We start from the raw sequence: 12,147 nt of genomic DNA, 5'->3' as shown, positions 1-12,147 counted from the left end.
TATGGCAGCCGTCTCCCATTCTGCCAGCGCATTTCACACCTAATCTCGAGCCGTCTTTTGTCTCCACTAGTCCTATCACCACCTTGTCTCGTTTTGAATACCTCTTAATGTCTCTTCACTTCTCTTTTGTTCTCTCCCAGCCCGGCCTTTTAATCTATTTCATTTCCTGTGCTTTTCCAGTCTTGACAAAGGGTTTGACGCGAAACGTTGACTCTTTTTTCTCTCCACGGATGTTGCCTGGCCTGCTGAGTTTTTCCAGCATTTTCTGTTGTTATTTACAATTGGAATTAATACTCTTACGATATAGAGATAAATAGAAATTAGGCAGGAGTTCCTCTCATGATCCACATTCTTTAGAGTGCCCTTGAGCAGATGTTTGGTAAGGTTGTGTAGCTTGATGACACTCATTGTACTGTCTCACACAAGGAAGATTTCACTTGGGTAAGGATACCGGCAACAGTCAAGTCTTCACAACGCAAAAGCTAAAGATTTGATGGAATAAACTGGTCCAATAAAAGCTACTGTATATCGAAATAATAAATTTGTTATTTACTCACTTGAGAAGACCTGTCCATTGTGATAGCAAAATAGTACTCTCTTCTTGGATACCTGCGCTCGCAGATAAACACCTGGTTGCATATCCTCCCTTTCGCTCCAGTCTGTTTGGTGACTAGTTTTTTCCCGATCATCCTTGAAGCAATATCCCGGACTTCCTCTGGACTGCAAAAGAAATAATGTTTTACCGAACAGCCCAGCAATAAAGCAAAACCAAAACTGACAAGTTACAGATACAGGAAAATAACTTTTATTCCCCTTTCGAAACTCATATGTCTAAGGCATCAACACGTGCAGATTTCAAACATCCAAAAACAATTCAAGCTAAGTCAACAGCCAAAAACTGTAATTGTACAGCACTGACAGGTGTCAAAAGTTAGGAGAATGTGATGCATGCAGAATTGACTGCTCCTGTGAAGGTGGCATTTAAGCAGTGCTCTTAGATAATTCATTGTCTTTTTTTCCCCCCCCACAATTGACAAAATCTGATGGGACAGGGCACTGCTAAGATTGGAAAGTCTGGGATAAGGTTGACATAAGTCAAAAGTAATACTAAGATGATTCGAAAACATAGGCTTTAAAACCTTTCAGACTGCAAAACACGGAATACGAGGGAAGCAAAGGAGTTCCACAGAATGAGTTGCAAAGGAAAAGGTGCAATTAATCTGTATTTCAACACAGTGAGCATGCAGGGAGATGGAAGTACACGTCATTCAGAACATTTGTTTCCCTTACATTCTGGGTAGAGTAATGTAGTGGTTATAGAACTGATCTAGCAGCCCAGATATCATGAGTTCAAATCCCACCATGGCAAGTCAATTCAATAAATCTGGGCAAGAACCAGGAAAATTTACAATGAAAGCTGCAGTTTTCGTCTGAAAATTCAACTGGTTCACTATGTCTTTCAGGAAAGTGCGCCTGCCACCCTAACTCAGTCTGGCCTACATGTTGTTGGCTCAATGCTTTCTGAAACAGCCTAGCAAGCCACACACTTTTGGCAAGGATACTACAAGCAAGTTTTAGTATCCGATGGGGGACTGTAGGATTTCGCAATAATTTCAAAATTTCCCACAGTTCTGAAGATTAATTTTGATGAAAGAATACCTGGGTAATATACCTTTAAAAATCCAGGGGATCTAAATGGCCGCCAGACCGCATGGCAAAAGACAAAGGACTTGAAAAGGTAGCTTCTGTGTGTGTCTGTGAAAAAGGTGAAGCTCAAAGATGGCTGACCAGGCTGCCAATCAAAGGCAGTTCAGGGAGTTTCCCCTCCCTGCAGAGACAATCGATGTGTTTACAGAAACTGCTACACAAAGGATGAACCACTTGAGACTGGTTTCAGTCTGACCACAAGGACAATGACTTTCTGTTTACAATACCTTCAAGGCTATTTACTCAAGCAATCAAGGAAATGGACACATTTCAAACCACTGCAGCTTTATTCGAAAGCCCATCACAGACAATTGAAGACACATTTAAACTGAAAAGGAACAGTTTAAACAAATGGGTAATTCATCCGAACCCATCCTAGACAATGGGGCAGCTTGGATCCCTTTTGTTTTAGCCCAGATACATCCAGATCTGGGCGGGAACATTTTGGCCCAAATTGGGGTATAAAAGATAAAGCCATCGCTCTCTCTGTGGCCTCGCCTCCATGCTCTCTACAACGTGGGAGTCTGCCTGAAGAAGTGGAACACCAGCAGTTTACTTTTAAAATACTGGGGTGGTTTTACTTCGGGGCAGTGAAGATCAAAGATCGCAGGGCACGGAGAAGGCGTTTTCATTGGTGAGCATATATTTTTCTGGCCCCTTTACAAGGCAACTTAGGATAGGTATGGGGTGGGAATTAAGTGGGAATTTTGTTAGAACTGTGATTTTAGTCGATTTTCCCTCATTATTATGTCCGTTTCTCCCCCCCCCCCCCTATTTTAAGTAAGACAGTGTTGCACTAGCAGAGAAGTGCTATAGTGAACACGGAGTTCTGTATTTAAAGCTGTATATTTTAATAGAGTGTTGCACTGAGCAGAGAAGTGCTCCAGCGGACACTGTGTAGCTGTTTTTAAAGTGCTGTATTTAAATGAGTGTTGCACTGAGCAAGGAGCGCTCTAGTGGACACTGAGTGTACTGCGTTAAGCAAAAGTGCTGTATCGATTATTTTAAGTTGTTTCTTTCTTTTTGTTTCAATAAATACTGGTCTGTTTTGCACCCAAACCACGAGTCACGTTTTCTGTCTACATCGCTACCGAATAAGTCTGGCGGTCAGAACCAGGAATAGGGGAGCGCTTCGAAACCGCACGGGGGTCCCTGGAGCAGCACAGAGGCTTCTGACTGGCCAGAGACAATAACCCCAACCCCGTTGTTTAATTCCTACAAAATGGCTACTGAGGCAGGGACGTCGGCAACAGTGTGCGATGTAGCAGATGGTGGTTTGAGTCTGGAGAGAGCAGTAGTTATTGGGTTTCTTTTTATCCCACTGGTTTGTTTGTGGTTAGGTTCCCGCAGGCTTGGGGAGGTTACCCACAGGCTTAGGGAAGCCAGAGCAGAGAGTTGGGACAGGGAAAGGGAGGTCGAGGAATACCAGGCCAAGGTAGAGCGCCTGGTAGTTCAGTTTAGTGAGGGCAAAAGCCACACAAGGCACGAGTCAGAGTACCTGAAGTGCCTAGTTGCAGAGGCCAAGAATAATGAGATGAGGGTGCGGGAGGAGAACGCTCGCCTCATACAAGAAATAAAAAAGAGCAGGAGGAAAAGGTTAGGGAGGTAAAGGCAGCATATAAGCTGGCCTGCGAGCAAGGGTTTGAGGAAGCAGATTATGGCCCCTGTAGAGCAGAGATAGAAAGCCTGAGTATGGCTTTAAAAAGAGCAAAGGGGATGATCTGCCTGATATAATAATAATAATAATAATAATAATAATCAACTTTATTGTCATTGTTAGTGCACAAGTGCAGTACAACGAAATGTAGGCTTGCGGCTCCCGAGAGTGTACATTTAGATTAAGACATTTAAACATTCAACATTCATTTGGCTTGTAATACATTAACATAAACATAAACATAATAAAGTGCATTGGCAGATGTGCAGGCTTTAGAGTTTATTTGTGGAGTTCAGTAGGATGACCGCCCTGGGAAAGAAGCTGTTCCTAAATCTGGTCGTTCGGGTGCGAATGCATCTGTAGCGTCTCCCAGATGGCAGGGGGGCGAACAGACTGTGGCTGGGGTGGGTAGGGTCTTTGATGATGGTCAGTGACCTCCGTAAACAGCGTTTCTGGTATATGTGCTCTATGGTCGGTAGCCAGGTGCCGGTAATGCGTTGGCAGGTCAGTCGGATTTTACTGGCAACCCAAGTAAAACCGTCCCACTGGCAACACCCAGGGAAAGGTTGGTCAGGGAGTCAGAGGTCCCACGACCGCCACCCACAGCTCCGAGCTTTCGGGAGCTCTGGCAGCAAAGGGGGGTGGAGGATGGGAAGGTAGAGGAAGCACAGCAGGCCCCGCTAGATAGGCCGGGACCAGGACCAGTGTACCCCATCCGACAACGGAGGTACGGTCCTCCCGTTGATGATGACCCAGAGGATATCCAGAATCAGTTTCTGGTGCCGTATGGCACCCACCAGCTCAGGGACATGGTTAGCCACGTCCCCAAGCTCACTAAAAAGGGAGACCCCTCTCTGCACTTCAGGGAGATAGAGCAGGCAGCTTGTGTAAACAACTGCAATGAGGCAGAGCAAGCAAAAATGCTGCTGTTTTCCCTGGCAGATGATCTCCTCCAGTCCCTATCTGGCGAGTGCAAAAGGGGGCAGAGGGATTATGGGGGCCTCAAGAATGAGGTATTGGAGGCCATGGGACTCAATGATGGTGGCCCGTTCGCTCGGGTGGAAAGAACAGTGCAGCTCCCAGGGGAGTCCCCGCAGGCGTTCGCAGACAGGCTGTGGCCAGTCTACCGGAGTGCATGCCCGGGAATGCCAGGGCGAACAGCACTGGACCCAGTTCAATTGACTCACTGGCTCCGGTGTCTCAGATCCAAGCCCAGGTCATGGCTTGGTTTGACCCCCGAAACCCCCCGACCACTGAAGAAGCGGTGATCCGCCGGCTCACAGTAGCCTTCAGGAACATGAGGGGTATCGAGGCTACCCAACCCAAGGGAAAAGTCCATGAGGTTAAACCTGGGAGCCAGAGTAAGAGTGGCACCAGGAGGGGAACCGGCCCGCTCAGGCTAGGTTAAATTGCTACGGGTGTGGGAAAGACGGTCACTGGAGAAAAGACTGTAAAAATCCTTGGGAGGACAGGGTAAAGGATCCCACAGCCCCAGCCCAAAAGGCAGGGCCAGACCTCCCTCCCTCAGCAATTGAGTAATTTTTGCAGTCCCTACGGTCTCTTCTGACTAGCCAGGGGAGAGTAGCAGCCACCACCGGTGTTTTAACCCCGTCTGCCCCACCTCACTCCCAGCAATGACTAGAGCCAGCGCAGCCTGTTGACCTGTGTCCCCGCAAAAATGCTGAGGGGAGCAGGCCCTATGTTGAGATGGGGAGGAGATGGTGCAGGGGAGATATTCGGTGGACACTGGAGCCTCCAGCACAGTGGTCCACTCGGAGGACCTGACCCATTCACCCCGGTCTAACAAGGTCCCATCTAGCTTAATGGGACCCACAGGGTAACAGGCAGCTGGGAGTGAACCTGAGAATAGAAATCCCCAGCCCACAGCAGGTTCAAGTTCACAGGCTGCACAGGCAGGCACTGTGGCTTGTGTTAGGGGAGGAGCTATGCATGATTTTGAACAGGATTACTGGCAGGCAGCCAGTTATATCAAACAATGCAGTTTGTTTAAGCAGGGGGCAGGGGAACGGGCAGCTGGGATTGTAGAAGCTCCCCAGCATTTGGCCCGAGTGATTCCCCCTCTCTTGTGGGACTCCGGGGAGAAGCCCGAACCAGGTTTTAGACCTGAAGGGGAAGGCTCTCAGCCACCGGCATCCGGTGGCAAGGGATTGCCTGTCCCCAGCCCAGGTTTGGAAAGGGAAGGACCCGAAGGAGGAGGTCCCCAGCCAACAGGGAGTGTGACCTGAGCTGAGGGTCTGCTCGCCAGGGTAGCCCCACCGGCAACACTTCCTAGGAGATCTCTTCGGGTACCCCAGCCCAAGAAAGTATGGTCAGCCACTTTCCAGTGGAGTAGGGTGGTCTCTCGAGTCAGGGAGAGGCCAAAAGGCAGAGGTCCCCAACTAGCAGCCATAAGCTGCGAGGGATTTGAAGCTGGAATCAGGCCAGCCATGTCACAAGGAGCAGCCTGTGGCAGCCCAACCAGGGATTAAGCTGGCCGCCCGGAGACAGGCAGCGCTTGTATATAGTTTTCTGCAAGTAATGTACGATTAAAGAATTCAGGTAGAACGTGTAATTAAGGTAGAACGTGTTAAGTTTTGTGTTTGTATTGAAAATAATATTAGTGTATAAGTTTTAAGTGTGGTACCGTTCCAGAATTGTATTGTGGATCAAGGTCGCGGGACCTGATTACACCACCGCCCCCCCCCCCGCCACCCCCGAGCCATGTGACCTGGCGAGATTTTTTTTTTGTCTTTTTTCAGAGTTCTGGAAAGCACAGGGGACCAGCGTGTCGTGGGATTTGAGAGAGGAAGCACCCCTAGTCCATGAAGGAAGGGGTCTGCAGGAAACAGATGCCCACAACATTTAAAACTGCTGCTAGAAATAAAATTTAAGACTTACAGAACTTGTTAATTATTTTACTGCTTGTTTGGAGTTAAAGGAAGCTCGTTTGTCTTCCATCTATTTTTTTTAGCAGATATGTTGGCTGGGTGACAATCCCTTTAAAGATGTTGTATCTTGTTAAAATTATGTTACAAGCGGTGCAGGGGCGTAGGACCCCCTCCATGCTTGACTTACTGTGAATATAAGTGGTGCAGGGACATTGGACCCCCTCTGTGTATTGATTATTTAATTAATTTTGGGTTTTCTGTTGATAGATGCCTGCCGTACTACAATTCTCTCTGGACAGGGAAGATGGAGGTGTCGGGGGATCAAAGATAGATTTAATTAAGTATAAGGGAAGGTTGTTTGTGGGGGTCAGAAGTTATTGCTCACTTTTGGCAAGGATACTACAAGCAAGTTTTAGTATCCGATGGGGGACTGTAGGATTTCGCAATAATTTCAAAATTTCCTACAGTTCTGAAGATTAATTTTGATTAAAGAATACCTGGGTAATATACCTTTAAAAATCCAGGGGATCTAAATGGCCGCCAGACCGCATGGCAAAAGACAAAGGACTTGAAAAGGTAGCTTCTGTGTGTGTCTGTGAAAAAGGTGAAGATCAAAGATGGCTGACCAGACTGCCGATCAAAGGCAGTTCAGGGAGTTTCCCCTCCCTGCAGAGACAATCGATGTGTTTACAGAAACTGCTACACAAAGGATGAACCACTTGAGACTGGTTTCAGTCTGACCACAAGGACAATGACTTTCTGTTTACAATACCTTCAAGGCTATTTACTCAAGCAATCAAGGAAATGGGCACATTTCAAACCACTGCAGCTTTATTCGAAAGCCCATCACAGACAATTGGAGACACATTTAAACTGAAAAGGAACAGTTTAAACGAATAGGTAATTCATCCAAACCCATCCTAGACAATGGGGCAGCTGGGATCCCTTTTGTTTTAGCCCAGATACATCCGGATCTGGGCGGGAACATTTCGGCCCAAATCTATATATATAAAGCGGCTCTTCTGTCTGTCCCGATGTCTGTCTGTCTGTCTGCCTGGTCTCTATACGTTTGGAAGTTACAGAGCGTACCGACGCGCGCGTCGCCTCAAAAGAAAGCTTGCGATTCCGGACCGGTCATAGGCGTATTTACGTTTCGGCCGGACAAAAATCCCGCCCGCGGTATCCCAAAAACGTTCAGCGTTCCGCTCATTAGCATCTCATTAGCGACCGTGTGACGTCGAGGTCTTCCTACAGTTGAGTGTCGAGTGACTCGACGATTGACCAATCCTACGCTTCGGTGACCTGACCGGTCGACCAATCGGTGCGTGTGTGGGCGGGCCTTATCCTTCTGAACCGAGGTGAGTGGCCGCCATCTTGATTTTCCACGATTTTTCCCCCCACACTTTGTGTTAGGGAACGAAGCTAAATATTTCAATTATGTGTTAGGCAATTAATTAACAATTTATTTGAGTTTTATATTGTGTTTAGCAACCCCCCCCCCTCCTCACCCTCGCGCAGGGGGCACTCAGGGCCTGAAGCTGAAAAAATTTCTCTCTCTCTCTCTCTCTCTCCTTCTCCTCTTCCCTCTCTCTCCTTCTCCTCTTCCCTCTCTCCTTCTCCTCTTCCCTCTCCTTCTCCTCTTCCCTCTCTCTCCTTCTCCTCTTCCCTCTCTCTCCTTCTCCTCTTCCCTCTCTCTCCTTCTCCTCTTCCCTCTCTCTCCTTCTCCTCTTCCCCCTCTCTCCTCCTCCTCTTCCCTCTCTCTCCTTCTCCTCTTCCCCCTCTCAGGTGTCGCGGACGGAGCGCGGGCGCGCCGCCCGAAGTTTCCCGCTCGCTAACGGCCTTGCCGGCTCCCGCAGGCCGCTCGCACTGACCGCGCATGCGCCGCCCGCACTCACCGCGCATGCGCTGCCCACCCGCCCGCAGCGGCCGTCCATCAGCCGCGCGATACGCGGGGGACCTCAGCAACGGCACCGGACCTCAGGCGCTAGGCAGGGGGAGGGGCCGGAGAGGGGGAGACGGGGGAGGGGGGAGACGGGGGAGGGGGGAGGGGGGAGGGGAGAGGGGGGAGGGAGAGGGGGGAGGGAGAGGGGGGAGGGAGAGGGGGGAGGGAGAGGGGGGAGGGAGAGGGGGGAGGGAGAGGGGGGAGGGAGAGGGGGGAGGGGGGAGGGGGGAGGGGGGAGGGAGAGGGGGGAGGGGGGAGGGAGAGGGGGGAGGGGGGAGGGAGAGGGGGGAGGGAGAGGGGGGAGGGGAGGGAGAGGGGGGAGGGGAGGGAGAGGGGGGAGGGGAGGGAGAGGGGGGAGGGGAGGGAGAGGGGGGAGGGGAGGGAGAGGGGGGAGGGGAGGGAGAGGGGGGAGGGGAGGGAGAGGGGGGAGGGGAGGGAGAGGGGGGAGGGGAGGGAGAGGGGGGAGGGGAGGGAGAGGGGGGAGGGGAGGGAGAGGGGGGAGGGGAGGGAGAGGGGGGAGGGGAGGGAGAGGGGGGAGGGGAGGGAGAGGGGGGAGGGGAGGGAGAGGGGGGAGGGGAGGGAGAGGGGGGAGGGGAGGGAGAGGGGGGAGGGGAGGGAGAGGGGGGAGGGGAGGGAGAGGGGGGAGGGGAGGGAGAGGGGGGAGGGGAGGGAGAGGGGGGAGGGGAGGGAGAGGGGGGAGGGGAGGGAGAGGGGGGAGGGGAGGGAGAGAGGGGAGGGGAGGGAGAGAGGGGAGGGGAGGGAGAGAGGGGAGGGGAGGGAGAGAGGGGAGGGGAGGGAGAGAGGGGAGGGGAGGGAGAGAGGGGAGGGGAGGGAGAGAGGGGAGGGGAGGGAGAGAGGGGAGGGGAGGGAGAGAGGGGAGGGAGAGAGGGGAGGGGAGGGAGAGAGGGGAGGGAGGAATAGGACAGGGAGAGGACATGACAGGGAGAGGGGGGACACACAGGGGCAGGGAGACCAAACGCCCCAAAATTGCCCTCGCGCCCCAAAATTGCCCTCGCAACGCGGGGCTCCCCAGCTGGTTGGGGTATAAAAGATAAAGCCATCGCTCTCTCTGTGGCCTCGCCTCCATGCTCTCTACAACGTGGGAGTCTGCCTGAAGAAGTGGAACACCAGCAGTTTACTTTTAAAATACTGGGGTGGTTTTACTTCGGGGCAGTGAAGATCAAAGATCGCAGGGCACGGAGAAGGCGTTTTCATTGGTGAGCATATATTTTTCTGGCCCCTTTACAAGGCAACTTAGGATAGGTATAGGGGTGGGAATTAAGTGGGAATTTTGTTAGAACTGTGATTTTAGTCGATTTTCCCTCATTATGTCCGTTTCTCCCCCCCCCTTATTTTAAGTAAGACAGTGTTGCACTAGCAGAGAAGAGCTATAGTGGACACCGAGTTTTGTTTTGAAACTGTATTTAAGTAAGACGGTGTTGCACTAGCAGGAAAGTGCTATAGTGAACACTGAGTTCTGTATTTGAAGCTGTATTTTAATAAAGGAGTGTTGCACTGAGCAGAGAAGTGCTCCAGTGGACACTGAGTGGCTGTATTTAAAGGTGCTGTATATTTTAATAAAGGAGTGTTGTACTGAGCAGAGAAGTGCTCCAGTGGACACTGAGTGGCTGTATTTAAAGGTGTTGTATATTTTAATAAAGGAGTGTTGCACTGAGCAGAGAAGTGCTCCAGCGGACACTGTGTAGCTGTTTTTAAAGTGCTGTATTTAAATGAGTGTTGCACTGAGCAAGGAGCGCTCTAGTGGACACTGAGTGTACTGCGTTAAGCAAAAGTGCTGTACCAGGCATAAGTGCTGTATCGATTATTTTAAGTTGTTTCTTTCTTTTTGTTTCAATAAATACTGGTCTGTTTTGCACCCAAAGCACGAATCACGTTTTCTGTCTACATCGCTACCGAATAAGTCCGGCGGTCAGAACCAGGAATAGGGGAGCGCTTCGAAACCGCACGGGAGTCCCTGGAGCAGCTCAGAGGCTTCTGACTGGCCAGAGACAATAACCCCAACCCCGTTGTTTAATTCCTACAAGGAGGAAAAGTTCAGAGATGTGAAGGCAGCTTATAAAGTAGCAAGCACTAGGGATTTTGAAGCGGGAGATCACGGCCCCTGTCAAAAGCAGATGGACAGTTTAAAACTTGCTCTGTCCAGGGCAAAAGGCATGGTATGCCTACTGAGCCCGGATAGACCTAGAAGTAGAAGTAGCAACTGGACAGACTTCACCTGTGGGACAGACTTCACCTGTGGCACCAGGGAACAACTCGGTTGGGCAGCAGGAGGGACAAGTAATCTGTAGGGAGAAGTGCACACCACCACCACCTGCGGCGCCGGGTTTTGACTCGGTTTGGTAGCAGGCAGGAGTGGGCAAACAAATGCAGGAAAGGTCGGAACTGGGGCCGATGTGCCCGGCTCGACAGCAAAAGTTTGGCCCACCTGGGGTTGGTGGGGGCCAGGGGCCCCTTGAAAGCCAGTTCATGATTTCCCATGGGACCCAACAGCTTAGGGCTATGGTAAGCCACCTGAGCAAGCTCACCCAAAAGGGAGACTCCTCAGTCCACTTTATGTAAGTGGAACAAGCAGCAGGCATTAATGAGTGCGATGACTCAGAAATGGCCAAGATGCTTCTGTTCACCTTAGATGGCAAGCTGTACCAGTCCCTCTCTGCTGAGGGTACGTTGCCATCCGGGATCAAGTTCTGGAGGCGATGGGGATGAATGATGGTAGTCCGTTCTCCCGGGTGGAGAAGACTACACAGTTAGGTGAGAACCCACAGGCTTTCGCAGACAGGCTGTGGCCTGTGTACAGGAGTGCCTGTAATGGGGATCTCGACCGGGCGAACTTGAACCAGGATGAGCTGGCTCACTGGCTCCGAAGTCTGGTGGCAAACGGCTTGCCACGGATCAGAGCCAAGGCAGAGCTGTGGTTCGACCCAAAGGGCCCCCAAGTCACCGAGGAGACAGTGGTCAGACAACTGACCCTGGCTTACCGCAAAGGTAGAGGGGTGGAAGAACCACAAGCTAAAGGGAAGGATCACGAGTTAAAACCCAGCTAGAGTAAGAAGGAATGGCACCAGGAAGGGGGTAACCCTTCCGATGTGAGGCGTAACTGCTTCGGGTGTGGGAAAAGTGGGCATTGGAGAAGGGACTGTAGAAATCCTTGGAAGGATAGTGTGGGGAAAAATTCCCCAGCTCCTGCCCCAAAGGCAGAAACACTGACCTCTCCCCCCACAGTTGATTCGTTAGTAGCTGCACTTTGAGTTTTGTTGGCTGGCCCAGGGAGGGTAGCCACAGCCACGGGTGCTTTAACTCCATCTGCCCCACCTAACACAGACTTATGACTGGAGCCAGCGCAGCCTGTCTATCTGTGTCCCCTTGAGTACGATGTATGGAAAAGACCGCTTGTTAAGATGGAAGTGGAAAAAGTAAAAGGGACCTATCTGTTGGACACGGGAGCTTCGAGCACCATAGTCTACTCAGATAACCCCGCTACCTCACCTCTGTCTAACGAGGTCCCATACAGCTTAGTGGGGTTCACAGGTAACGAGCAGGTTGGCTCGTTCTCTATCCCACTGTCCATTCATTTGGGAGCACTCCACACCAAGTGGACTTGTGTTTTAATGAAGTGGGAGCAGGAAGGGAAAAGGGATCCTGGGGGCTGATTTTATTATAGGCCATAGGATTCTAGTGGATCGCAGGAATCACTGTCTGTGGGGAGCATGCACCGGCAAAGAGGGTGAAGTGGCAGTTATCCCAGGAAAACAGGGAAAGGGGACTTTGTGTACGCTAAAACCCAAGGACGGTTACGACCTCAAGCAAATGGTCAGTAACACTCCAGTGGAGTACCAGGCATTTGTGCGAGCACACCTCGGCGCATTTGCCACTCATAAGCATAACTGTGGGAGGGTGAACGGGGTCGAAGTAAGTGTAGATGGGGACCCCAT

At 51.0% G+C, this 12,147-nt stretch overlaps 1 protein-coding gene across 2 annotated transcripts in view; it reads right to left on the bottom strand.

Moving 5' to 3' along the window:
* Positions 1-530: 530 nt before the first annotated feature.
* The window catches only part of LOC147124982 (succinate--CoA ligase [ADP-forming] subunit beta, mitochondrial-like), a 48,459-nt gene continuing 36,842 nt past the window's right edge, over positions 531-12,147 (bottom strand). For both annotated transcript variants that reach the window (XM_085995644.1, XM_085995648.1), the window contains exon 4: positions 531-720. In XM_085995644.1, coding sequence (XP_085851770.1) covers positions 546-720 — 175 coding nt within the window. In that variant the 3' untranslated portion in view covers positions 531-545. The remainder of the gene's footprint in view (positions 721-12,147) is intronic.

This window comes from Somniosus microcephalus, chromosome 1 (assembly GCF_052327205.1).
Source record: "Somniosus microcephalus isolate GS21.2 chromosome 1, FLI_Smic_1.0, whole genome shotgun sequence".
NCBI classification, from domain to species: Eukaryota; Metazoa; Chordata; class Chondrichthyes; order Squaliformes; family Somniosidae; genus Somniosus; species Somniosus microcephalus.
Note: the sequence above shows the minus strand (reverse complement) of the source record. Positions and strands in the feature narration are given on the sequence as shown.